The sequence below is a fragment of the Podarcis muralis genome, chromosome 8 (assembly GCF_964188315.1).
Source record: "Podarcis muralis chromosome 8, rPodMur119.hap1.1, whole genome shotgun sequence".
NCBI lineage: Eukaryota > Metazoa > Chordata > Lepidosauria > Squamata > Lacertidae > Podarcis > Podarcis muralis.
In genome coordinates, this window is record NC_135662.1 from 44132905 (window position 1) to 44160387 (window position 27483).

Sequence of the window (27483 nt, forward strand, 5' to 3'; positions counted from 1 at the left end):
GCTGATAAAGAACAGTGTGCACAAGCCTGGAATGTGGCAATCTATTTCTGAGGCTTTGTGTCGCTAACTGCTGGATCTGCCTGGCTACGGGAGATCGATGGACGTTCGGCAGCCGGCTTGGGGCCATGATGGACAATATCTCCCTGGCAGTTTCCCAACAACAAGGTTTCGGGCCCAGATTCACAGCACCTACAGGAGAGTAAAGCTGCAACAGACTGCGTTTGAGAGGTATGTGAAAAGCGAAAGCAGAGGCTTTTCTGTTTTACCTCGGACGGAGCCTTTGAACTCCGGCAAGGCTTAATTGGCCTGGGAGCCAAGCCAGGGAGTTCGTGATTAATGGGCTGCCGAGATAATAAGTCTTTGAAGGCATAAAGACTTGGGCTCACGTAAAGACCTGAGATGGATCTTTTACAATCCTCAGAAGTAGCTCCGTGTCCACCGAAGCTAAATGGGCAGAATTATGAAACCTGGGCAAAATGGTGTGAGAGTTTGCTGCGTCAGTTTAGGGTGTGGCATACCGTGAGTGAGGCCCCCCCAGTTCCTCTGACAGAGAGATGGAAAGCCGATGATTCGAAGGCGATTGACGTAATAGTCTTATCCGTATCTCTTGAGGAAATTAAGACGCTGGCTGGCAACACCACTGCACGTGGAATGTGGTATGCTTTGATGAAAGCTCACAACTCAGTTGTCCCAGCCCAGAGTTTGACTGCATCGGAGGTCCAAGCTGTTTCCCAGAATGCGAGTGTATGCAGGGATGCTGAGGGCACCGGTTGCAAGCTGCAGGGGGAGCAGACTGTGATGTCATCCCAGGCAGCATTCCAGCCTCCAGAGGGAGCCAAGGAGTCGGCAGCTGAGAGCTCTGTTTCTCGTGAGAACCAAGGTCATCGCCTTTGCAGAGGCGGGAAAGGCAAAGGTAAACAGGCGTCTGCAGATGGCCAGGAGCGAAGGGAGGGTGAAGAGCCCGCGCCAGGGAAAAACAAGGCTTTGTTAGCTGGCACTGCTTCACCAAAGGCTAAAGGCACGTCTGCTGACCAGAAGCAGGGGGGCAAGCTGCAAAAGCCCACGCCAGTGGAAGACAAGGCTATGTCTGCTGGCACAGCTTCACCAAAGGCTAAAGGCACGTCTGCTGGCCAGGAGCAGCAGGGGGGCAAGCTGCAAAAGCCCAAGCCAGTGGAAAACAAGGGTTTGCTTGCTGTGAAGGCTGCTCCAACAGCCAAAGGCAGTTTTGTTATTGATTCAGGCTGTACCCGCCACATCTCGAAGGATCGGCACCTCTTTATCTCCTTCAAGCCTCAGGAAGGTGAGATCCACCTGGCTGATGGAAGGACGTTGCAAATTGCAGGAGAAGGGACTGTGAAACTTGCAAGTTTGCATACAACCATCAGTAATGTTCTGTATGTTCCTGGAGCTGCAAGCAATTTGTTGAGCGTCCCGCAGCTTACTGGACGTGGTTTTCAGATTTCCTTCAAGAGGAGCGTCTGTGTCATCAGTAAAGGCAAAGAGGACTATTTGCATGCAAAGTTTATGGATGGTTTGTTCCATATAACTTATGAGGACACTGCTGTTGTATCTAATGCTGATTCTTGTTGTGTTGCACAAACTAACAAAGTTCTTCATGCAGGTTGCATTCATGAAGCGCATCGAAGGTTTGGTCACCTCTCTTGGAAGGCACTGGCCAAGATGCCAGAGGTGGTTGAGGGTTTGAACATCAAACCCTGTAAATATCACATGAAATGTGTATCTTGTGCTGAGAACAAGGTGAAGGTTGCTCCAAAAGGCAAAGAGTCTAGCAGGCAGGCTTCCAAGCCCTACCAGCTAGTGCACGCAGACCTGGTTGGGCCACTTACGCCCTCTTTAGGAGGAGCAAGGTTCTTCATGGTTCTAATTGATTCTTTTTCTAGGTACATTCATGTGTTTTTGCTCGAACAGAAATCGCAAGCGTTTCCGAAGTTTAAGGCATTCTGTGCTTGGTTGGAGAATGCTCACGGTAAACGTATTTCCTGTCTTTTTACCGATCGGGGCGGGGAATTCACTTCTCAGCAGTTTGAAGCTTTCCTGACTGAGAAGGGAATCCAGCATGACATGTCAACCCCCAGATCGCCATGGATGAATGGGCTTGCGGAGAGAGCAAATCAAACATTGCTGCAAGGAATGAAAACCTTGTTGCATGATGCCAATCTCCCTGATAAGTTTTGGGGGGAAGCTTTAGGGAATCTGGTTTACTCCGTTAATCGCAGATTGTCATCACCCATTGGTTGTACCCCCTATGAGAAGATGTTTGGCAAGAAACCCAACACCAAACACATGAGAATTTTTGGTTCTGACATGTGGGTACGCACCCCACAAACCAACAAGCTTGGGAAGCGTGGGGCACATGGTTTGTTCATGGGGTACGAAAAAGGTGCATACAGGGTATGGATGACTGACTCTAAATCCATAAAGTTCACAAGGAGTGTTGAGTACAATCCAAAGTGGGGGGAAAATGTGGGAATTTTCCAGAGTTACCCAGAGGAGGATGAAGGTGATGTTAAGCAAGCAGCTAAAGCTGAGGAAGCTGCTGAGGAAACTGAGGATGATGATGATGATGATGATCAGAGTTCGGATTCCAGTTCATTGGGCGGCGCTGCTGCTGATGTCAGTGAGAGTGATGACACAGCAGACTACAAGAGTGCAAAGGCCTCAGTCAGACCATCTGATGCGTCTGACAATGAACTGGAAGAACCACTGTTCACCATTGGTCATTTTTCTCCTAAGAAAGAGGAGATGAGTCCAGAAGACTTGCGTCTAGTACGTAGGTCTGAAAGGGCGACCAAAGGCAGACCTCCAAAGAGATTTGCTGATGAGTTTGCTAAGACTGCAACTGCTGTTCTTAGTAGCTCAGAGAAGGTGTGGGAACCTTCAAGCTTCAAAGAGGTTCAGGAGTTAACCTCTAAAGATGCTGAGCCTTGGCTTAATGCCATGAAGGCTGAAGTTGATTCCTTGAACAGGAACCAAACTTGGGAACTGGTACCGGTAGTCCCAGGTATGAGACTGGTTGGCAGCAAATGGGTCTTCAAGGCCAAAACAGACCAAAATGGCAAGGTTGTCAGACACAAAGCCAGATTGGTTGCCAGAGGTTTTTCACAGGTACCAGGACAGGATTACCACGAGACCTACTCACCCACCGTCAAATATGAGAGCATTCGGCTGATGCTCAAGATTGCTGCGGAGGAGAAACTGCATGTTTCTCATCATGACATTAATACAGCTTTTTTGTACGGGATTTTGAACGAGGAGCTGTTTATGCTTCCACCTGACGGGATGCAGATACAGAAGGGAATGGTCTGTAAACTGCGGAAATCCTTATATGGTCTCAAGCAGAGTGCCAGGTGTTGGAACACAAAACTCACTGAAACGTTGCTTTCTCTAGGTTTTCACCAGGGCAAAGCTGATCCATGTGTGTTTGTCAAGGAGGAGGGGCAAAACAAACTGTATTGTTTATGTTTTGTTGATGATCTTCTGATGTTTTGGAAGAATCAGGCTTTCTATCAAAGCACCCTAGGCTCAGCTGAAGGAGCACTTTGACATGAAGGATCTTGGTGAGATATCCAACTATCTTTCTCTGCAGGTGGAGAAGGACCAAGCAGGTAATTTTCTGGTACACCAAACACAGAAAATTGCTGATGTATTAACCAGGTTGAATTTGGTTGATGCAAACCCAGCAGACACACCGATGGTGACAGGTTACCAGGTAGACAGTACTGCTGAAGCGTTTTCTGACACAACGCTATACAGATGCGTTCTAGGCAAGCTGAATTTCATTGCCAGATGTTCAAGACCTGACATAGCTGTAAGCTGTAATCTGCTTAGCAGACATGCCAACAATCCTACGGTTCAGGATTGGAAAGCTCTGAAGCGCATAGCCCGCTATTTGAAAGGGACTATGCACTACAGGCTGAGGTTCACCAGTCAGAAGACTGGAGGTCTTGAAATCTTTGCAGATGCAAGTTTTGGAAGTGACACCACAGATGGTACAAGCACTTCTGGAGTATGCTACATGTACAACCACTGCCTGTTTGACTGGTTGTGCAGGAAGCAAACAACAGTGAGCCTAAGTTCCTGTGAAGCAGAACTCAATGCTCTGTCATTTTCACTCATGGATTGTGAATGGTTGATACAACTGTTTAAGGACATCGGGGTTTCTGTGAAATGTCCTATACAAGTGTATCAAGACAATAGATCGTGTTTGGCTTTGCTGAACTCCGAGAGTTGCAAGCAAAGAACCAAGTACTTGCAGATTAAGCTACATCGTGCAAGAGAGTGTATTCAAAAGGGACTGATTCGGGTGTCCTACATGCCAGGAAATGAAATTCCTGCTGATCTGTTGTCTAAGGTTGTTAACAGAGAACAACATAAGGTTTATGTACAAAGGTTGCAATTGAGTGAACCACAGGTACAACAGGTTACACGGAAAGGGGGAGGATGTTAGGATATTTCCGTTCCACCTTAAGAGAGAGCAGGCTTGTGAGTCACAGAGTCTGCGTATTTCCTGTTACAGGATGTTTATGCTTGCTGTTTCCTTTCGATTTCAGTCGGTCGGAGACACTGACACAGAACGGTCATGTTTTCCTTTGTTCTGTTCAACGCTAAATAAAATCTGTAAATTATGCTCTCTTCTGCGGTGCAAGCTTTCTGGCTGTGGTTTCTGCTGATAAAGAACAGTGTGCACAAGCCTGGAATGTGGCAATCTATTTCTGAGGCTTTGTGTCGCTAACTGCTGGATCTGCCTGGCTACGGGAGATCGATGGACGTTCGGCAGCCGGCTTGGGGCCATGATGGACAATATCTCCCTGGCAGTTTCCCAACAATCTTATGGTTTGTAACGGAAAGTAGAGCTTTGAACTCCTTGTTGAGAGGAGGGGAACTTCAGGAGCCCGAGGCTCATCCAGGTTCATTCCTATCTTCATAAAACCATCATGATAGCCAAAGCTCAGCTATCATAAACAAATACTGGAATTTGTTTTTCCACGTATCATGGCACCTATTATTTACATATTCATAGGTCAGACTTTCATAAAAACATCAAATTGGTATACAACATTTAGGAATACAATCCACACATTCATAAAAACATTAAAAACCAACAACAAATACTGAAAGGTTAAAAAGAGATAATTCATATTAAAAACATAGTTTTTAAAAGATATTGGAAAATAGCAAGAAATGGTTCCTCTGAATCTCTACTGGACGTGAGTTCTACAGGTCTGGAACTGCCACACCCAAGGTCTGGCTCATAGTAAAGGCCAAAGAAACATCAGAGGTAAGTGGAACCACTAGAAGTTCCTCATCAGAGGATCTCAGTGATCCAGATGGAACATAGAATCAGAGAAACTCTTAATGTATTTTTGGCCCAAGTTGTTTACAACTTTGAGCCTGGAAAATTGGCAACAAGTGCCGGTTTCTTAGCAGCTGAGTAACATGTTGCAATTAACTACAGTGTGCAACACTAACAGAGATGCCCAAGCCTACCTTATCCCCGTTTTAAACATTTTTGTGAACCTGGTGACTTCAGAGTTGAATTACTGCAACCAAGCAACTCTATGTGGGGCTTCCTTTGTGCTTCACCCAGAAACTGCTGTTAGTGAACACAGCTGCAGTTCACTTGCTGACAGGAATGAGAATCTGTCAGCATGCAACACCCCTGCTCGGAGATCTGCAGTGGTTGTCATTTTCTTACCTGGCCAAGTTCAAGGTGTTACTATTGGTATATAAAGCCCTTAATGGCTAGGGAGCAGTTCACTTCCATGATCACCTTAAACCAAATGTGCCCACTCAACCACTTTGATATGTGGAACTGGCGCCATTACAGGTGCCACATAATACTAGTTCCACAGCTGTAAGAAGACAAACTTTGGACACTTTGGAATTCCCTGTTTATTGACATCAGACAAAACATTGAGCTGTACCACTGAAATGAAGGACACCCCACCAAGCACAGAGATACATTTTGTAAAGTGGAAACAGCATGGTGTGCACTTTGTGGTTCAAATCAATTTTTATTTTATTTTATTTATTTATTGAATTTATATAGTGCCCTATACCCGGAGGTCTCAAGGCAGTTCACAGAAAGCTATCCAAGCTATGGTTTGGGCATGAGGTCTGAAATCAGCCAGATAACTTAACTGTACCTGCAGGAAGCTGACTAGACTGGATCAAAGTGTTTAATGGCATTTTTTCACCTGATTTGTTCACAGCATGGAGTGAAGCCTGTTCGAGTGTGACCACTTTTTTCAAGATACTTCCTGAAGGCTGCTGGACTATCTGGAAAAGTTACACATAAAAGTACTCAGCACACATTGCAAACGTAAACAGTCACAATATTAGATCAAGTTAGTCATGCACATGAAAGTGCGACACTTGCATCAGGGCTGACCAAGTCATCCAAGATCAAGCTTGTAAACGACATTAGCATGTCAAATGGCTTTAAGAAGTCCGACTGCACTCCCCCCTCTTTCAGCAATAATGGGTACAATCATATTGGCAGGACACATGCTTTGTGAGCATTCCAATATAAACTTATTTGCACACTTAAAAGACACCGATAGAACCACTGCTCAGTGTTCTCCCTTCTATCAGAGGTGCCAAAGTTTGCAATATGGAACAGGCCCTTCCCAGTGGCACCAATGAGATTATGAAACTTTCTCCCCTTGGTCTTTCCTGTTTAGGACAGCTGGAATTTGCTTCAGAAGGGATTTGTGGATCTGGTGAATTTATGAACTTGTGTCAAACCGCTGGTGCTCCTCTTCGATTTTTTTACTGTTTTATTGGCCGTTTGATGTTGGTTTAAACACATGAAACTGCTTTGGGGATAATGTCAAAAAGCAGGATGAAATTATCTTAAATAAATCTGTTTGATCATAAAATGAGATCAAAGCTACCTACTGCTACGACTCAAAAGGGCAAATATCAGAAGCCATTTTGCCATGGCTCACAGTTAAAGACATTATGTACCCCCAATGTTTTACAAGACTAAAAGTGCCTTCTAACCTCTCCTGCTCCCATATATTCAACAGCTTTCCAGAATACTAACAAGTCTGATGCAGGGGTTCTGTGGTGAAGTTTGAATGGTGTGAACTTTATGCCAAAAACAGGAAATGCTTAACCCCACCCACACCCCAAACGTGAAAAAATAAAAAATCAGGGTAAAACTGTTCCATTTCCATGGGAGGAAATTAGATTCTTCCCAGTGACATGAACCTCTAGAAATAAGAACTAGATGGGTATTTTAAAGCTGCCAAGCGAAATATTGACATTTTCTTCAACTTTGGATCTCCAGCTGGACTACAGATCCCATCATCTGCTGTCACTTAGCCCTAACTCTCAGGAATTATTAAAGCTGCAGTTCCACAGCGTCCAAGGATCCCAAGGATGAAGAGCACCAATTCTAGAGACAGAACAGTCCAGAAAATGTTATAGATCAGACAGAAAACACACCCCTGTCCTTAAGAGGCCGTATCTGATACCTAATAATGGAGCTCTTCACACAGTGTGTATGTACCATTTGCAGCACTGCAAATTTAATAACCTAGGAAAAGTCTGCTGGATCAGGCCAATGGCCCATCTTGTCTAAGCATCCTGTTCTCACAGTAGCCAAGCAGATGCCTGTGGGAAGTGCACAAGGAGGACCTGAGCACTCTCCTCTCCTGCAGTTTCTAGCACACTGCTTCCAACCGTGGAGGCACAACACAGGCATCACCGTTAGTAGCCACTGGTAGCCACTGAATTTGCCTGAACCTCCTTTAAAGACATCCAAGATGGCAGCCATCACTGCCTCCCATGGGAGCAAGTACCATAGCTTAACTATGTGCTGCATGAAGTAGTGCTTTCTTTTATCTGTCTGTGAAAGGTTTCCTGCTCTCCTTATCAAACAGAAAATAACTGCACAGTAACTTTAACATCTCTTTCAGTTGGTAGATCAGGGAGAAAAGGGATATCCAACAACAGTGCCTATGGTGACTTCAAATGAGACAGACTTAGCAGTGGGGAGCTGAGTCAACCATCACCATTCAACATTTGTACAGCCCTTGAACATTCAAAGTATGTAACATAGTCTTTAATCCGTACAATAACCCAGTAAAGTAGACCATATCCCCCCAATCTGTATTATGGGAATGAGGCCAAGATATAAGGGTCTGTCTACGGTCAAGTACACAGAATGGGTGAACTGTGCAAACACACACCCAGTTCAAGTATTCATGCTCAGTAAAGTTCTGGTATTGGAATGCTTAGTTTACTTTGTCAAATACCTAGAAAGCTGCTCTGTTTAGTATCTGCCAGAGTTTTATTCATGGAGATGGGTGCTAAACGTTCCTGATTCTTTGAGTGGACTACTATCAGACAGATATATTCCTCAATGTTGCTTAGTACTCACATATCTCCATACTGCCCCTTTCCTCATATTAACCTTTTAAAATGGACATCTCAGGTGTCAAGTTATGCAAGGTACGTAAGGGGCAAATGCACAAGTGCCATTTTAATTATTTGCTGATAAACTGCCTTTGAATTGCTGGCTCAGCTGAACTGCCAAGGACAGCAAACTTCAGAGCTTTACAGATCAAGAGCAAGATAAACTTATCAACTGCTTTACCTTTACAGCCTGTGACGTCTGAGCTGAATGGGAAAGGACAGAACTGGGATGGACAACTCTGATAGTGATTGGTTTCCCAGCAACTGGCATTATGGATTGGAGAGACGCGGTCACTGCTGTTGTAGCAGTTGCTGCAGCAGTAGTCAAAGTTGGCTTCAGAGCTTGTAGAGATGTTGCTGCAGCAGAAGAAGATGGCGGCTTTACAGAACTAGGAGCAGCAAATGCAGGTGATGACGACATTGCAGGGGCATGGACTGGTTTCACAACCTGGAGAGAAGTGGTACCAGTTGCCACCATTGCAGTGGAGGAGACTGGATGTACAGCTCTCACAGTAGTCGGTTTAGTGGAGGGAACGGGACTGGCACCTTGAAGGGAGAGTGTCCCTGACAAAACAGGAGTGGTCTGAACAAGCTGAAGAGAACCAGATCCTCTTGTCACTCCTGATGTACAGAGGACTGGGCCTGAAGTCTGTTGGGAGGGTATCCCCGTCGGAATTTTAAGAGAGGTCACAGTCACAGGAGTGCTGGCAGCAGGTACCAAAGAAGCGGATGATGCTGTGCTACAAATAGGAGGAGCTGTTTGTGGTCCTGATTGTTGAAGACACTGCCGTATAAAGGCCTGTGCGTCAGGCATTAATTGCCGTAAGGCAAGCATACTTTTCTACGCAAGGAAGAAAGCAATAGAAAAAAATTAAGGTCCTGCATTTTCCTTCCACCATTGACACTGCACTGTGTCTCATTGAACAGTATCAATGTCACCGCTAAAACATTAAAAAGATAACTAGCAGACCAGCTAAACAATACAAATTATCACATCTGATCGTCAAGGAAGCTTCCTAAAGTTCAGGCTGTTTGCCTTTGCAATCATTAACAAATCTGCACTTTGACAGGAGACTTAAGCACACTGGACAACATCCCAGACACATTTCTGAAGCTGGTCCTGAAGTCCTGCTCTTGTTGCATGTGTGAGAGCCACAAGAACCTGAATGGGCAGGAAGTTTCCCCTGAATGGGTAGAAGTTACCCAAATGGTACATGTAGGTTTGTGCCAGCTAGCCTCACACTAGATGGTCCAATATCACAGACATGGGGGTCCCATTTCTTATCAAAACACCATGGAGGCATGGACAGAATTTCACTAGAAGGGCTCACTTTCCCACACCAACCACTTCATGTTGAGTCCCAGTGTGTTTTGCTTTACAAATTAATTCTCCTGACATTTCAAAACAACCTTTCACCCAACCATCAAGGACCATCACCACTTTGATACTTAAAATTCATTTAGACATACCTTGAGAAAAGGGAGAAGATAGGGCTGAGGGGAAGACTTTAGCTCAATGTACAGTTTTCTAGTAAATTCTTCTGGTTCCATTTTGGCTTCCTAGATAGGAAAGGAAATGGTTGCACAAATGTAACGTGTCGTTTCTCCAGATGTGCCTAAACTGAACCCACCAATTCACTAACTTTCTAGTACTAACAATTTCATACACTGAATATTCTATTCAACAATTAAATTGAAGAAAGTGTACAGTATCAGCAGGCTCCCAAAAGCAATCTAAGATGAATTCTTCACTGGTTAAGAACCAGCAACTGTGGGCAATAAGTTAGATTTCTAAGTTGTTACTACAAACTTGGAAATGCACCAAGGTGGTAAAAAAATTGTGCAATATTTCTGCCACATGACTAGAGAGACAGACTGCAGAGAGTCAAATTTCTACTAGTTTGTATCCAAAAGCAGCTAATTTGTATTTGCTGCATGTGTTACTATAACAGGCAGTATTTAACTTGCCTATTCTGAACATGCTCAGGAAAAGCAAAAACAGAGCTACAGAAGCATTGCCATGTCATACACTCTACACCAATCACTCTGTAAAAAAGAATGGGATCAGCTTCTGGAAATTATGACACTCCAACATTAATGAGCATGCTGCAGAAGCCTAAAAGCTTTGCAAATGCTAGATATGCCATTTCCCGGACATATCTGGGGTTCGACCATTGGAAATAGAGTCTGTGCGGAATTTCCAAAAATCACTAAAAATGTCCAAGAAAACCCAGACGTATGGCAACTCACGTCGGATTTTTCACTTTTTGAAATAGGTCAACCCTATATGCAAACTCATTTTGCAACCAAGACTTCCCTGTTTAAGGCACATGCATATCTAAACATGATATAGAAAAACTTATTGGGGGGGGGGGAGGAGCCTTCCATTGTTTGAGAGGTCTGCAAGAGTGGCTCACATTATGGTGCGCCTGAGAATCCTGCACCCCTCTGAATGTTGTCCCAGTACTCAAGCTAGGACTGGAACATTGGCCTGCAAGCCAGGCTGCCTGATGACTGGGATCCTTGCCTTATGCCATGCCCCACTGTGCACTGTAGCCAATGACGTTGTGGCCTCTAGTATGCCCCCATGTACTTAATCCATCCTGTACTTCACACCTTATTTCCTGTGTGCACACAAATCACTTCTGAGTAAATACATTTAGGATCAGGGCACAAATACTTGCAGATGAACTTTTACCAACAGACTTTGTACCAGGTTCTTCACATTCTGCCCCATTTCAGGTGCTTGAGGCCCACTGGATGCCAGTTTTATTAGCGTTGCTAGGAAGTTTTTGCACTTTTCCACATTTTCCAGCATTTCCTGATAGGAAGCCAAAAGAGTAAATTAACTTCTGTTCAGTTCTGAAATACTGGGAAAGGTAGGCAATCTTAGACTACTTTGCACTTACTTTAGAGATGCTGGCCTGTGCTACTGTCCTACTTTCTGTGTCAGGGACTGGCTTTGTAGCATGAGAGAGCACAGAACAGTCAGAAACAGGAGGCTTTGCCACTGGTCCGGTAATCAAAGACTTTGCAGCCACAACTGTGGTGCTGCTATTATTTGTTGATGCTATTGACTGGAAGAAATTAAACATTTAAGTAGCTAGATTCAATTCTGACAGGAAAAAGCAAAACCAAAGCTGCTACATTAATATTAGTATCAGGAAGGCACCTTTGTTCTACTGGTGTTGGTGTCTACTACCCTCCAACACAACTTTCCAACAATGTCTCCCATTCACACTTTTAGGAGAAAGCAAACAGATACACATAACATCATGCATGCAGATTAGCTCATGTAAACCTACATTTAGATTTAGCAATAACAATTTTGTCTGACAGATAGTAATCCTAACAACCGTGCACATTTCCATCAACCACCAGAAGCTGAGAATGACCATCACTGAAGAGAGCTCATAAAGCATTGTGTTTAGAGATATTTATTGCTTTATTGCAATTAATGCTTTATTGCAGTCAGATTCAGGCATTAGACACTACCATAGGCTGGGGAATAAGGATGACTAACCCAATCCATATGGCAACTTGAATGAGGCAGATGACTAGAGAGGGGGGCAGGTTTCCTATTCCTCAGTATGTTTTGAGTTACATTGGCAAGTGCACCATTAAGGTAAAGGTAAAGGGACCCCTGACCATTAGGTCCAGTCGTGACCGACTCTGGGGTTGCAGCACTCATCTCGCTTTATTGGCCGAGGGAGCCGGTGTACAGCTTCCGGGTCATGTGGCCAGCATGACTAAGCCGCTTCTGGCGAACCAGAGCAGTGCACGGAAACACCGTTTACCTTCCCGCCGGAGCGGTACCTATTTATCTACTTGCACTTTGACGTGCTTTCGAACTGCTAGGTTGGCAGGAGAAGGAATGAGCAACGGGAGCTCACCCCATCGCGGGGATTCGAACCACCGACCTTCTGATCGGCAAGTCCTAGGCTCTATGGTTTAACCCACAGCGCCACCCGCGTCCCACAAAGTGCACCATTGGGTACATGTAAATTTTTTAAAAAGATACACGCAGCATGATTTATAAAGCCACCTTGCCATTTATTAGATTTGTGACTCATTGGGCTAAAATGTTTAAGTGCCAGAAAATAACAAGGAAGTCATACCTGGATTGCAGCAGGCTTCTTAACATTTGAATTAACAGAAGGTGTTGTCCAAGTCACTGTTGTATGAGGAGCAGCTGATACTTTCAGTACTTGAGTTCCAGAATTCTTTCAGAAAGATGATAGAAAATATATTGTTAGGTAAAAGCCTCAAAATGAAATCTTGGGTAAGTGGCCAAGCACCATTTCCTTCTAACTGGACACATCAGTGTTATCTGTCCCAATTCAAGTAGGCTGGGCAAAAGTCTTTTCTGAACAGGAAGATGCAAACGATGCAGAAGAGGATCCAGTAGCATGCCAAGTAGAATTTCAGGCTATGACTGTTCAAGTGTTTTTATTTCTAAGTATTGAAATTTTCCCATCCATGTAGTAACAGTGATAGCTGGTATGAGCAAGTTGAATGCAGAGGAAAGAACAGAAAATCACTGTACTATATAGGCAATTAAGGCTTGCTTAACATTTTAAAGTTATTTAATCTCCTACTTATGAGCAAGTGGTGCCAGCAGAAAATGGAAATGATTCCTGCATCTAGACTAGATTCACTTCACTGCTGCACCCACATCCCTGAGAAAGACATACACTGACCCAAGTCCTGTGAAAAGCTATAGTAGCAGAAGAAACACACAAAGAAACTGCTATTACAGAGGTATTTACCTGTACAGTCTGTGTTTTGACTGTAGGTGCATTTGCAGGCAATGATTGTCGTACAATTGGGTTCTTTTGGGCCTGGCTTTGAACTTGAGCAAGTGCTTGTTGGGACAGCAGCATCAGCTGTCCAGTGCTGCTTCTGACAAGAACCGTTCCTGCAGGAAAGAAGATACTATCAGATCCTTCCACTGCACATTCTTAAGAGCAGGTACATAAATCTGAGTTTGTATAGTCCAAACTTTTAAGCAAGAAATCGGCAGGATAAACAGTACATGAATTATGCAATATTACAGTGCTTCTATAGTACTGCACACTTCCCTTCTAGGCTCCTCTGTTTAAACAGCAGACTACTACATTCCTGCTGTGCTCCAGTTAGTGTTATGACAGACGTAGCTTATTGTTTGACCTTTTAAAAATCCATCAAACATATTTAAGAATAAATTCTGAATTGGTTTAGTTTAGTCATGCATCTCTGCTCTCACAGCTTGCAATATAGAGATGTTAAGACACGCCACACCACAATGTTAGTCCTGCTTTTGGCAACGGCTTCTGTATTAAATATTTTTTAATTACACATATTTATAACCCTCCCCCTTTCACTCAGGGGTCCGAGGACAGGGTACAAACACTTAAAAACCACAAATATATAAAATCAACACAAAACAATCATGAATGAAATCAAACGGCAACAACAACAAGATGAAAATGCAGCCAGGAGAAACAAGTCAAAATGCACCTCACACCCAGCCCCAAAGGCCTGGACAAAGGTGTGTTTTCACCTGCCTTTGAAAAGACCAAAATGTTGGAGCATGATGCACCCAAGGGGAGGTCCTACCATACTTAAAAAGTAATTGTCATAGTCTTGATAGACAAAGCTGTGTGACTGCACACTTCTGAGACCACCTATGTGTTTCTTTTTAGGCAAGAAATCTCGTGCTTGATATTCTTCACCAGACAAGGTTCATTCTAAAAAAAGAAAAAGGTGAGGGCCTTCTTTTGCTCAAATCAGGAATTTTTAATTAGATACACAACTCTAGAATCTAACATTTTAATACCGATTTTAAGGCACTTATCCACGTTTATGATATTAAAGTAGTAAGGGGAAGTCTGCCTCATAGGCACACACCCCTCCCCAGAGAGCCAGTGTGGTGTAGTGGTTAAGAGCAGTAGACTCGTAATCTGGTGAACCGGGTTCACATCTCCGCTCCTCCACATGCAGCTGCTGGGTGACCTTGGGCTAGTCACACTTCTTTGAAGTCTCTCAGCCCCCTTCACCTCACAGAGTGTTTGTTGTGGGGGAGGAAGGGAAAGGAGAATGTGAGCTGCTTTGAGACTCCTTCAGGTAGTGATAAAGCAGGATATCAAATCCAAACTCCTCTTCTTAATCCTACTTCCGCAAACTATTCACCGCTGGAACAGGGGCATGTTGCCAACAACAGGATTTAACCCAGCCCTAGTGCCCATTAGCTGGTATCACAAACCCCACATTTGGGGGAAATGGCCTTGCAGGCCAAGATTGTCCTATGGCAAATGTTCCCCACCCCTGCTAAATATACTTTTTAATAAGGCTTCCAACTCATCCATAAAAGGGCCAAGAAACCATGCAGAAAGGTATGTTCCTCCTTTCCACATAGGGGTGGTGAGCGTTTAAAGTTGCAATAATTTCAGGAGTAATAGCTGGGTACTTGTTAAATCCTCTAAATGGTAGGTGCCGTTAGAGAACAAGAAGTTAGAGAGCTGAAAGTGCTGCTCTATTGTCACCTCTAACCAAGGCAGCTTCAAAACCAACATGAAACCTTGTGAAGCTTGTTTATTTCTAAAGAGAGTGGTATGGCTGTCTATTACAACACCATCAAGTGATCCTTCTTTCAAAACCCTCATTAACTCTAGGGAGAAACAACTGTCTCAAAGCTCTTGACACCCCCACCAACGCTTCCCTCAGCTATTCTGCAGGTAGCAAGTCGAGAGGCTAACAAAGGCCAGCCTTTGATTTCTTCTCTCAGCTACAGACCACTGCTAGAGAAAAGGTTTAATTGGTATGTGTAGTTCCAAGTTGGGGGAGGAAGAAGGATCCGGGACAGCCTGGAAGGATAAACTAGAGCACAAGTAACAGAAGAGAAGGCAGAAGAAAGAAAAGAGGAGGGGGACTGGTAAACATACGTGGAAACTCTGCAGAACCAGAGCAGCACACAGAAATGCCGTTTACCTTCCTGCCGCAGTGGTACCTATTTATCTACCGTAATTGTATTTTGACGTGCTTGTTGGCAGGAGCAGGGACCAGGCAACGGGAGCTCACCCCGTCACATGGATTCGAACCACCGACCTTCTGATCGGCAAGTCCTAGGTTCTGTGGTTTAACCCACAGTGCCACCCGAGTCCCTCAAAAAAAGAAAAAGAGTAGCAGTAGATAAAAAGAGGAAGTAAGAAACATCCAAGTGTTTCCAACCATCAGCAACTCCCAAAGATGTGGGTAAAGAAGTGCTGGGTACAGGAGTATCAATGAAGGCAAAATTGCAAATTAGGGGTCTCATGCTCATCTGCAATTTGCAAGCCTGAAACTGCAATCCTAAACACACATGTCTAAATAAGCTTACAGTGCAAGCTGACACTTATTCATAAGTATGCATGCACAGGACCTAGCTGTAAAAACACATACACACACCAAAAATGCTTTGACATCTCAGTACAAAATGCACAATCTACATAGGGTGTAGATTGCCTGGGTGCCACAAAGCTTTGGTGCCTTTGTTCTACTTTCTACCCTACATTTATTTTTCACTTGTATACATGGGCTGCATAAAAGGCCAAGAGGCACTTTTCGCATCATGTGTCCAAATGTCCTTAAGAATGAAGCATATGGCTCTGCAATAGTTATAATCCTGTCCGCTAACTGCAACATAGTTGTACAACACTGCCATCTAATGGTGCAGCAAGTTAAGTGTGCGTTTTCCCTTCATGAAATTCTAAGCATATATCACAAGTGCCTGAGAACATGGATTATCTAGCACTAGTCTACAACACTTGCCCACATTTGAACACCTGCCTGGAAAAACAATTCTAGGGTTGAACCGAAACAAGCGCTCTGTGTGGTGGCCTGATGTCTGTTGCCTTAGAACAGCTGCATAGCAGGCTGGGTGCCCCTGAGCATAGAAAGGAAGGGGACAGTGCACATCTGGAAGAATCCCAAGAACAGGTAAGCAACACATTACCAGAAGAAAACCTATTTGCTACTTCTCTCCACAGGAGGCAGTGTTTGGTAATGGCAACAAAAGTGTCACTGCGCAGGTACCCTGGCTATTACTATCTTGTTCATCAGCTTTGAAACTCTTTCTAATACAGTGGTGCCTCGCAAGACGAAATTAATTTGTTCCGCGATTTTTTTCATCTTGCAATTTTTTTCGTCTTGCGAAGCACGGTGTCGGGAAAGTTTTGGAAAAGCTTCAAAAATCACCAAAGTCTTCAAAAACCTCAAAAAAGGCTACCACACCGCGTTCTATGAGTTGCTCCTCGAAGTCAAGTCGCAACTGTATTAACGGTGTTAAGAAAAAGGAAACAAACTTGCAAGACGTTTCCGTCTTGCGAAGCAAGCCCATAGGGAAAATCGTCTTGCAAAGCAGCTCAAAAAACAAAAAACCCTTTCGTCTAGCGAGTTTTTTGTCTTGCGAGGCATTCGTCTTGCGAGGTACCACTGTAACTGCTAAGCTCGCTCACCCACCCCAAACCAGGAATTATCTGAACAGAACTATTTGTGCAGTAGTTTGTATATACTTCTGCTTTGGTTTTCAAAGCAAGAAGCTATTATTGAGCCAGAGAACTTAAGATCAATTTTAATATTTCCCTCTGTTGCCTCCACTTACCCGTTCCTACATTTTAGACAGGCATGGGGAAGAATAACTACGAAAGTAAGTTGCGGAGCACACTCAGGTCCTCAAAACACAACCCAGTAAAATGCTACTGAGTGGCTTAATCAGCTGAGACTTCTACAAAGGCACTTATGACAAGTTCCCTTTGAATGCTAAAGGCCGAAGTTCAATGGTTCCCATCGTAAGATTTGGGAAATTAGGAGGGGTGGAGTTTTTTTTTTTTTAGAAATTGGGAAATTCTGAATTGGATAAATTTCCTATGCATCAGAAAACTTTCTGAAACCCTTGAGAAAGCCCCTAATGTTTTAGCCTTTCCTCATAGCAGAAAATTCAGACCCCACATTCTTAAAATGTGAAATTAAGGTTTTTCTGCCACAACTTACATCACTTTACACTTGCTTACACATAATTGCATTTGCCATTCTACCACCCATTCACTACATTTGGACAGATCATTTAGAGCTCTTCACAACCCATTTGTTTTACCCACCCTGAACAATTTAGTGCTATCAGCAAACTTGGCTACCCTGCCCCTGCTCAAGGGCAACCTTTGCCCAACCTGGTGCTCTCCAGGTGTAGACTATGATGCCCATCACCCCCACAGCCTCACTGGCTGCAGCTGATGTGAGGAGAGGTCCAGTTCAAGTATCTGGAGGGCACCAGGTTGGGGAATGTTGCTCTCTAGGGCCTGGCTCATAAGCTTCCACAATTTTGCTGTTTCAGAGCACGAGCCTTTGCTGACTACAAAGCAGAAAATGTTACCGTATTTTTCGCACCATAGGACGCACTTTTTCCCCTCCAAAAATGAAGGGGAAATGTGTGTGCGTCCTATGGTGCGAATGCAGGCTTTCGCTGAAGCCTGGAGAGTGAGAGGGGTCAGTGCGCACCGACCCCTCACGCTCTCCAGGCTTCGCACACCTCTCCGCAAGCAGCGGGAGCCCAGCGCTGGGCTCCCGCTGCTTGTGAAGAGTTGCCTGCATGCCAAGCCTGCGCGGCTGAGCTCAGCGCGCCCAGGCTTCGCGGACCTCTCCACAAGCAGCGGGAGTGCTCCCACGGCTTGCAGAGAGCTGCCTGTTTGGGGGCTGGGGTCGGGGGAAGCTCGAGCTTCCCCCGCCCCAGCCCCGCGCCTGGGGGGGGGAAATAATTTTTCCCCTTTATTTCCCCCCCAAAAAACTGGGTGCGCCCTATGGTCCAGTGCGCCCTATGGTGCGAAAAATACGGTACTTCCCAATTCTTCAGCCAAGTTCAAGCATAGTTACCTTAGTGAGTAATGACAATAATAGTGTGGAAGAACAACCATTCCCAGTGCAGAATGCACATAAGTTCTTTCAGTACATTATTAATCCTGTATAATAAATACAACTTTCTCAATAGCAGGCCCCTCCACAACTCTGGAATACCCTGGCCTTTGAGGTGCAATCAGTACCAATGACAACAGACTTTTGACAGCATGTAAAAAGTGACTTTTCACCCAAGCATTTGGCTAAAGTGGTGCCGGTGTATTTGATGATTTAGTAAGTTGTAGTTTAAAGAAATACTGCTTTATTGTGTTTGTGTGTGCAACTGTATGAACAATGAATAATGGTAGTATTTTAAATAAACATCCTACTGACTTTGTGAAATTATTATTCGTGTGTGACTAAACGTCTGTGTTTGATCAGAGGCTCCTCTTGAAGGTTGCCTTGAGCCTTTTGAGACACAGGGCACACTTGCAGCAACTTTTCATCTTGTATGCTGCTGTCCTCTCCCCCCCCCCCCCTTCACCCATTCATTTCTTTCTGTGATGACACAACACTCTTGACACTCCCTGCAAGATACCGGTAGTTAAGAGAATTGCAGCTCCTGCCTGTACTAATAGTTGCCACCAGCATTTTAGACATCCCCAGTCTAGACCCAGGGAAATCCTGATCTGAAGTATTTTTTAAGGGGAAGGGGCAAACTGCATCCAACTCCCCAGAGCAGTCAAGCACATGTGCTATTCAGCCAACTGTTTACAAAAGTAGTCAAAAGAAGCAAGTTGCAAGAAACAGTAGCAAACAGAAAGCAAGAAAAAGTAGCGACCAAACAGAAAACAGTAGCAAACAGAAAGGAAAAACAAAACCAGTAATTTCTAGACAACCTTGCTGATACAATTTCTAAGTTGGTTTCAGCAACTTGCATACAGCCAGCCTTATAGTTAAGCACTAGCCTGCTGGTGGACCATATGCTGCTCATTACAGACTTTATTGTGGGTCACATGGACTTTACAGTGCAGTGGAGCGTCTACCCAATATTATATTTTACCCTCTTTTTTGGCACTATTGCTGAATCCCATTTTTATTAATTGACAAGTTTAGCTGATTGTAAAATGCAAGACTAAAAAGATGCCCCCAATTAATCAGAATGATTTGTCTTAAATGTACTAATACTATCAGCATTATGGAAGAGGCATTATTCCCTAGTAGAAGGGGATGATTCTTCCATGATAATGACTACTGTAGCTCATGCTTGCATCTAAACAAAAATTTCTTCAAAAAATAGAGAGTGCATGTGTTAATTAGGTAATTGTCCTAGTCCTCACATAAGTCACTTTTAATGCCAAAGCACAGTAAGTAGATTTCATCCTATGCTATCCCTAGAGATGCATGTACAGGTTCTTACTTGTCTGCCACTCTCTGGATTTTTTTTAAAACACAGAGGGAGACTGCAGATGCATAAATTCATGCTGCCAATTTAAACTGTTGTAGAAAGCATGACAAAATCTGGAAACCATCAGCACAGTTGGGTTACATAATTGCATTTTGTCTGGAATAAAGGAAATCACCGTGGCAGACAGGCAAAGGTAGCGACAAGGACAAACAAGCTTTGCCTACGTATGGCAATCCATTGAGGCTGAGCATTCAAGGATGTCTCGCTCATGTGGGTTGCAATATCAGCTACTGTTTTTCAAAGCAGTGAAATCTTAGTAAGAAAAACAAAAAATATTATGGCTATGTCCAACAGTGATGGCTATGTCCAACAGTCATGCTTAACTACATTATTTAAAAAGAAGAAAAAAGGAGCTCCATGTTAATTTAACATGCTGTATAAAAACCTCAACTCTTTCTAGCAGCTCAAAATAGATGAATAGAAATATTTGATTAAGAACGTGTTATGTTTCAATAAAAATAATGAAAGAGAGTTTTGACTGTATTTAAATGCTTGTAAACACTATTCTATAACAGCCTCTAATCCCTGGAACTCCCTTCCATAGGAAAGCCATATGGTACATTGCTTGATTTTTTAGGAGGGCAGTTAATTTTTTTTCTGTTTGGAGCAGCTCTTGCAGCCCTCATTATTTGGGGTGCTGTGAATTTCTGTACACATGGGATTTTGTTTCTTCTCCTTCCCTAATGCACCCCTGCAAAAAAAAAAAAAAAAATCTGCTCTGGAGGGTCACCCAAAACCCTCTAGAGCTGATTTTGAGGGTGTACATGGACTGCAGAGAAAGAAGAAGTTCAACTGCATGTCCAGAAATCTGAGTGAGCAGATATGCAGCTTTTGATACAGCTCCAAAATATTTTAAGATGTTACAATTCACACACTTTAGACTTGAGCGGAAAAATTAAGGTGTCGAATACTCATTTTAGTATGCTAGAATACCTGTTTGCATAAGTAATTGTGTTTTCTTGGGAACAGTCATAAGAAATCATGACTTTGGTTGCACATTTTACTAGCATTATTATTCATTCTAGCTGCCTAGCTCAGCATGTATTTTTTTTCATGCAGCTAATCTCATGAAACAATGAATTTCTAAAACTGAAAACATTATGTAGAAACATAGTAGTGATATTTTTTCCAGCAAATTCTCCCTATCACTGATGCCTTCAGTAATGCTCAAATGTTGTCAGTGAAGACACTACAGGTTGCCTTGATGTAACAAGTCATCCTTAACACAGCTAGCAGCAGGGGCAAACAGCAACCATTAATACTTGGATAATATGGTAAGGTACATTTTTCAACTTGTTACTTGCTCTGGGCCTGCAGCCACTCTGTCAGTCAATGGCACTCATGGCAAGTAATGTTTGTTGTGGCAAAGTTTGTGTGAGACCAACAATAGCCCTGCCACCACTATGCAGGAGTTTTTTCTACCATGGGGTCACGAAGAGTTGGATACGACTAAACAACAAAGTGTTAAAATGTATATGAAACAAATGAGGAGGAAATAAGCTGCAGCTGCTCTGGAGTCTACCAACCTGTGCCCTTCCTTCAACAGATACATTGGCACAGATTCAAAATTAGGGCAGGGAAATCAGTGCATTGCCATGTTTCCTCAAAAACTCAAGGAGCACCATGAGATATAGATAACTACCGACTCCAAGGTCACCCACACTCAGTTTGAACTGCAGGATCTCCTAGGGTGATCATTCCCTTTCATGCATACCAAGGGAGCAAGGAACAAGACTGAAACTTACCAAGTTGCTCCTGATTTCATGACATATGTTGTTGGTGACAGGAAGAGCAATGTCTGAACAGGCCCCTGCAGTGGCACTCCTGCCAGGGATGCTAATTAGATAACTATTTTTGTATTGTCACATTTGCTACACAGAAATTCTGCCATACCAAAGTCTAACAGCTAATATTTCTGTTTGTTCCAACTCCTAATATTCTCTCATTTTAACACCTACCACCTGCACCTGTCAAGTAATGAAGAAGTCTGGGTAAATGAGAGCAGTATCAATTTCTCAAAAAGATAGAACTTTAATTAGAAAAATATGATACCAACTCAAAGCTGAAGCTAGCTTCAAAACACATTTTAATCGCACAAGTTATCAAAACTTTGACATTAAAAGCTTGGGTGTCAAAACGTTTTGGAAAACTTTTGCAAGTATATTACAACTTTGCAAGCAGGCAGGGAGAAGAGAAGGAAACCAAGCCTACCTCAGGCAGGCAAAAAAGTTCATTTCGGTTTATTATATGTGGCACAAGCATAACTTAGATAAGCAATTTCAGTGGAATCATTTCACACAAATATGCAGTTGTGTGAGTGCACTGGGAACTTTTAAGTCACTGATCTGTGATTAGAAAGTGAAACTTTAAAGGGCTTACAATACTAACTTTCTCCCTTTACTTCTATGATAGTCTATGTCACACTTCTAGAACATAAAAAAGTTCACTTATATTGAGTCAGTGTGTTTCCATATAAAGACTTAATGCTGTGAACCATACAGTACAGATACTGCAGATGGGTTGCTGGCAACATTTTTTTTAAAAGTCCAATCTGATTTTCCCAAGGAATTTGCATTGAATGGGGGGGGGGGGGGAGGCAGAGATACAGGCTGGCATTTTGGTGCCAACAACATTCAGTGGGCAGGTGCTGCGAAAGATCAGAAGGCGTGATGAAGGCTACTCCGTCCCCACAATAAACACCATTTAACCAATTGAACCTGGGACCGTCTGCATGAGAATCCCGAAGCAATCGGCCCTGCTCTCATGTTTAGAAGGCTCATCCCACCACGATGCCCACAACTCGCCACTAGTTCCCTGATGACTTGACCCGTTAGCTGAAAACAAAACAAAACTTGGGGGCGCCTGGCCTCATCCAACAGGAGCGCTGCCGGCAAGGGAGAAGGCAACTCACCCGGCGGGATCTGGAAGTTCGCAGGTAGCTGTATCGTCACCGTCTGCGGGGCTTTGGGGACTCCGGGCTGAGGGGTCGGCAGCCTGGTCCCCGCGCCGGGTGTCTTGGGGAGCTGCTGAGCCGGAGGCGCCCCTTTGCCCGCCGCGGGAGCGGACGCCGCCCGGGGCTGCTGGGCGACGGGAGGAGGGACTCTGCTGAGGGGAACTTCGGCGTTCAAGGCGACCGCCGCGGCGGGCGGCGCCGTGTTGTGGGCGCGCGGCGCAGCCGGGGCCTCGCGGAGCCCCCCGGTCCCATTCAAGGCGGCGGCGGTGGTGGCGGGGCCGGCCGCCAAGGCAGCGAGCTCAGGAGACCCGGAGGGCAGGACCCTCCCCGGCGCGGCTGCTCCCGGGGTCGTCATGGAGGAGAGGGCGCGCGGCGGAAAGTGCAGGAGCCTTGCGGAGACTCCCAGCGAGTCCACAGCATAGCAGCCTCCGAGGGGGCCCAGGAGCCGGCGGAGCTTCCGCAGCTGACGATGCGGCAAAAGCAGCGGCGGCAGAGTCCCCAGAGAAACAAGCTGCCTCCGAGGCTGCACCGCTCGCGGACCAAGCAAGAGTTAGGGACAGGGCTGCAGAAAACACCTGGTCACGCAGCCGCTGCCGGCTTCTCCTCAGAGGCGCGCACGTGTAGCGCCAGGCACTTCTCGCCTGAAGGCTCCAGCCAGGACAGCGGCGCACGCGAGCCGGCAACGCCCTACGGAGCCCCGCGCCGCCTCCAAGACCCGCCCCGAGGAACAGCCCCCAAGCGGCTCGGCTCTCCGTTAGCCATGTTTATATAGCCACGCGGGGCTCCCCGGCGCACGCGCCCTGGCTCTCCTGGAGGCTCATTGGCTACACCGGGCAACCTCGGCTGGGCGGCGTCGCGCGGCGTCACGCAGAGAGAACGGACCCCCGCGCCGCTGAAGAACGCCGGAGGCGGAAAGTTATTGGGGGAATCGAACGCACTTGGTGGCTTTCTCTCTCTTACACCCAAACACCCTCACTCACCGAAGGCGCACGTTGCATTCGAAGAAGTAAGTGGAGTTGGTAATGCCAACAAAATGCCTATAATTTTGGGATTTGTACTTTTAAAACGAAGAACATAGGTTTGCTTTGGGGTGGTGTTTTCTTTAAATTGATATCACTTGGGGAGTCGGCGTAGTGCACATCCACAGGCACCCCAGCAGCCTTGTAAATAAGCACCCCAAAAGTTGCTAGCATGCAAAGAAGAAGCTGCTTTTTACTAGTAACGGAGGAGTGAATAACACAGCAGCTTGCTGTTTTTCCGTACAGAGTACAGAGGAAGGAAATGGAGCTCTAACCTTCCACCACCCACCTGCTCACTTTTCTGAATAAAATTTCCTGCACTGAGCTGCATGCATTTCCTTGTTACTTCCAGGCTAGTGGTTAAATACAAGTCTACTGTATTAGGGCTACTCTTAACAAAGTAGTTAGTGGTTTTCAATCTTTGCCATGAGGCTTAAAAAATAAGCAGGGTGCATCCTTTTGAGGACAGGCAGGCTGTTCTGATTTGTTGCAGACATTTATAGATTAATGAAACGATTCTTAAATGTGCTCATTTTGCTTTTTAAAAAACATAAGCATGGGTGTGGTTTTGAGAGAGCGAAAACTGTCAGGCAGTGCAATTTTATGCTGCCACTTTACTAGCTGCTGCAACAACTAAAGTGGCACATTATATCACTGCAAGTGGGGCAGAGCTGTGCATTTGCAGAGACTGCTTGACCACCTACTACTGAACTCTCTTGTGATGCCTGTGTTTATAATCACATTGACTTGATTTTTACTGGATTTTTACTTATTTATTTTGGTCACTAGCCATTCTTGTTGCTCCTCAACAAACTGCTGGACGCAGGTGGTGCTGTGGGTTAAACCACAAAGCCTAGGACTTGACGATCAGAAGGTTGTGGTTCAAATCCCCGCGACGGGGTGAGCTCCCGTTGTTCGGTCCCTGCTCCTGCCGACCTAGCAGTTCGAAAGCACGTCAAAATGCAAGTAGATAAATAGGTACCGCTCCAGCAGGAAGGTAAACGGCGTTTCCGTGCGCTGCTCTGGTTCGCCAGAAGCGGCTTAGTCATGCTGGCCACATGACCCGGATGCTATACGCCGGCTCCCTCGGCCAATAAAGCGAGATGAGCGCCAAAACTCCAGAGTCAGTCACAACTGGACCTAATGGTCAGGGGTCCCTTTACCTTTTTAGGAGGGAGTCTTAGTTATCTCAGTGGGACTTAGGTAAAAGGTAAAGGTACCCCTGCCCGTACGGGCCAGTCTTGCCAGACTCTAGGGTTGTGCGCTCATCTCACTCTATAGGCCGGGAGCCAGCGCTGTCCGCAGACACTTCCGGGTCACGTGGCCAGCGTGACAAGCTGCATCTGGCGAGCCAGCGCAGCACACGGAACGCCGTTTACCTTCCCCACAAATTATGCCCAAAGTAGCTTACAGCATTTCACAATTCAAAATAAATCTTAGAAACATTTAGAAATAACGTTAATTTAGCAAATAAATACAAAAAATAAATCCATTCAATGCTGCTGCTTCTTTGGCAATCACTCGTAGCCGAGTAAACAATACAAATATGGTAACCTAGTTTAGCAGCTTCAAATTAAACAGAAGAGAGAATAATCCCTAATTCAGAAATAAGAAAGTAGATCACATGTTGCAGACAATGCACTTGTATCCAATAGTGTGGTTCTGAGACTTCATCTTTAAACATCCAGAATCTCCACCCCATCTCTCACCTGGCTTTCACCCAGAGGGGCCTTATGCTCACCATTATTGTGGGCTCTCGCTTTCCTTCCACACTCCCCCATCCATAAAGGTATGTTCTTCCAGTCTGGAAATCTCAAACAAAGTTTCAGTATTGTGATGACCCCCAAAGTAGTGGACCTTTTAGCCTTCCTCAAGTTAAAAGATAAGGGTAACAATGGAGAAACATGATTTAAAGGACAAGTTTTTCAAAGAAAAATAGGTAGTTTCAACATTACCAGGAAAAACTACCCTTAAGCTTTTTAGAACATTGCCAATTCTGTGTCTGTGGTTCATGCTGTTCATCATCTTATGCAGACCCAGTGTGTTAGTAATTTAATCCTTAAATATTTCCTATTACTGTGATCGGTTAACACAGTCTAGCATTTTTCTGCTTATCTGCAGCTGCCAATTCCTAATCAACTGAAATGGTGGCGTGGGCTTGAGAGTGGGAACAGGGCCTGCGTGGGAGCTGCTGCTGCTGCTGCTAGTCGCTGGCCTTCCAGGCCCTTGGTTCTTAGTGCTCTCGCAGAAACCCCGCCAAGATGTTCAAAAAATTTGATGAAAAGGAGAATGTGTCCAACTGCATCCAGCTAAAAACGTCTGTTATTAAAGGCATTAAGAACCAGCTGATAGACCAGTTTCCTGGGATCGAACCATGGCTAAACCAAATTATGCCAAAGAAAGACCCTGTGAAGATAGTACGTTGCCATGAACATATAGAAATCCTCACAGTAAATGGAGAATTGTTGTTCTTCAGGCAAAGGGAAGGACCATTTTATCCCACGCTCAGATTACTTCATAAATATCCGTTCATCCTACCACATCAACAAGTTGATAAAGGAGCCATTAAATTTGTACTTAGTGGAGCAAATATCATGTGCCCTGGTCTGACGTCTCCAGGAGCTAAACTTTATCCTGCTGCTGCTGATACAATCGTGGCAATAGTGGCCGAAGGAAAGCAACATGCCCTGTGTGTTGGAGTCATGAAGATGTCGGCAGAGGATATTGAGAAGGTCAACAAAGGAATTGGCATTGAGAATATCCACTATTTGAATGATGGTCTCTGGCATATGAAGACGTATAAGTGAAGAAGCAGGAAGAATCCATTGCCTCTCAGCTGGCCCTGTTTTTAATTCTTCTTTTAAAAAGTGTGGCTAAATGTAAACTTTGTGGTGATGCTAAATAAATCAAATGAATGCTGGGGGAAAAACAAGTAGAAATGGCATGTGAATAAAAGTTTGTTTCGTCAAACAACTTTAGTAATTCTTCAAAAGAATTGCTGTTATTGTGTTCAGATGATATGCTGTTTAACTTATATTCTCCTGCTGAATTGAAATTCAGTATATTGTTTTCCATCTGTCTGAAGTGCTCAAGACTGGTGAATTCCCTTTCAACAATATGAGTCCCTTGGTCTGAGCTACTCAGGAAAAGCAATTACAATATAATTGTAGGTGTTTCCCCCCTCTTAGCTTGTGCAGTGCACCTAAATTCTTTTTAATGAGAAAAAAACAAGACATACAAGTTTTATGCAGCTTTGGGACATCATGAACATGTCACAGTTACTATTCAATTATTGAAAATGGAATTGGAATCAAGCACCAATATTGAGAAGTGTAAGTAAACCGTACCATGATCACTTTTTTAGGTTTGTGTAAGAAGCTTGGGTTTTACATGTTGCTTTGTCCAACAGAAATATAAAGGTGATAAGAAATAGGGACTCTTTTAAAATACAAGCAATAAGCCAACCTGTAAGTGAATTGACAAATCCAATTTAGTTGCTTTTGCTGTATGAATTTTTTATAAGCCTATCCATGCTCCTTAGAGAGTTTGAAAAATTATGACATCCATTTAATGGTGATTCCTAGGGAATATTCATGCAACTATATTTTTGAAGATATACAGGCTTCATCTGGTCTTCAAGCCAGCCCCCCCCCCCCAAATCTGCAGCTCCTCCACCCCACACTTCATGGGGCTGCCTTTAAAGACAGTTCAGAAGCTTTCGCTGGTACAGAATGCAACAGCCCAGATATTGG

General features: G+C 44.4%; 2 protein-coding genes across 4 annotated transcripts in view; one reads left to right on the plus strand and one right to left on the minus strand.

Moving 5' to 3' along the window:
• The window catches only part of TAF4B (TATA-box binding protein associated factor 4b), a 56591-nt gene extending 33168 nt beyond the window's left edge, over positions 1 to 23423 (minus strand). For 2 of the 3 annotated variants that reach the window (XM_028737117.2, XM_028737121.2), the window contains exons 1-8: positions 22671 to 23423; positions 13215 to 13363; positions 12564 to 12668; positions 11355 to 11522; positions 11144 to 11266; positions 9916 to 10005; positions 8627 to 9286; positions 6168 to 6300 (exon numbers count right to left, since the gene is read on the minus strand). In XM_028737117.2, the coding sequence (XP_028592950.2) occupies positions 6168 to 6300; positions 8627 to 9286; positions 9916 to 10005; positions 11144 to 11266; positions 11355 to 11522; positions 12564 to 12668; positions 13215 to 13363; positions 22671 to 23067 (1825 nt within the window). In that variant the 5' untranslated portion in view covers positions 23068 to 23423. The remainder of the gene's footprint in view (positions 1 to 6167; positions 6301 to 8626; positions 9287 to 9915; positions 10006 to 11143; positions 11267 to 11354; positions 11523 to 12563; positions 12669 to 13214; positions 13364 to 22670) is intronic. The other variant, XM_028737118.2, reaches the window with a different exon arrangement.
• A 54-nt stretch (positions 23424 to 23477) lies between these two features.
• On the plus strand, positions 23478 to 26704 carry LOC114600667 (malignant T-cell-amplified sequence 1-like). The gene is made up of 2 exons (XM_028737122.2): positions 23478 to 23718; positions 25853 to 26704. The coding sequence occupies exon 2, from the start codon at positions 25993 to 25995 to the stop codon at positions 26536 to 26538; it is 546 nt and encodes a 181-aa protein (XP_028592955.1). The 5' UTR covers positions 23478 to 23718; positions 25853 to 25992; the 3' UTR covers positions 26539 to 26704.
• The last annotated feature ends 779 nt before the right edge of the window (positions 26705 to 27483 follow it).

What these genes read in the sequence shown, in the direction of transcription:
- LOC114600667 (XM_028737122.2), top strand. Translation starts at nt 25,993, where the DNA reads ATGTTCAAAAAATTTGATGAAAAGGAGAATGTGTCCAACTGCATCCAG.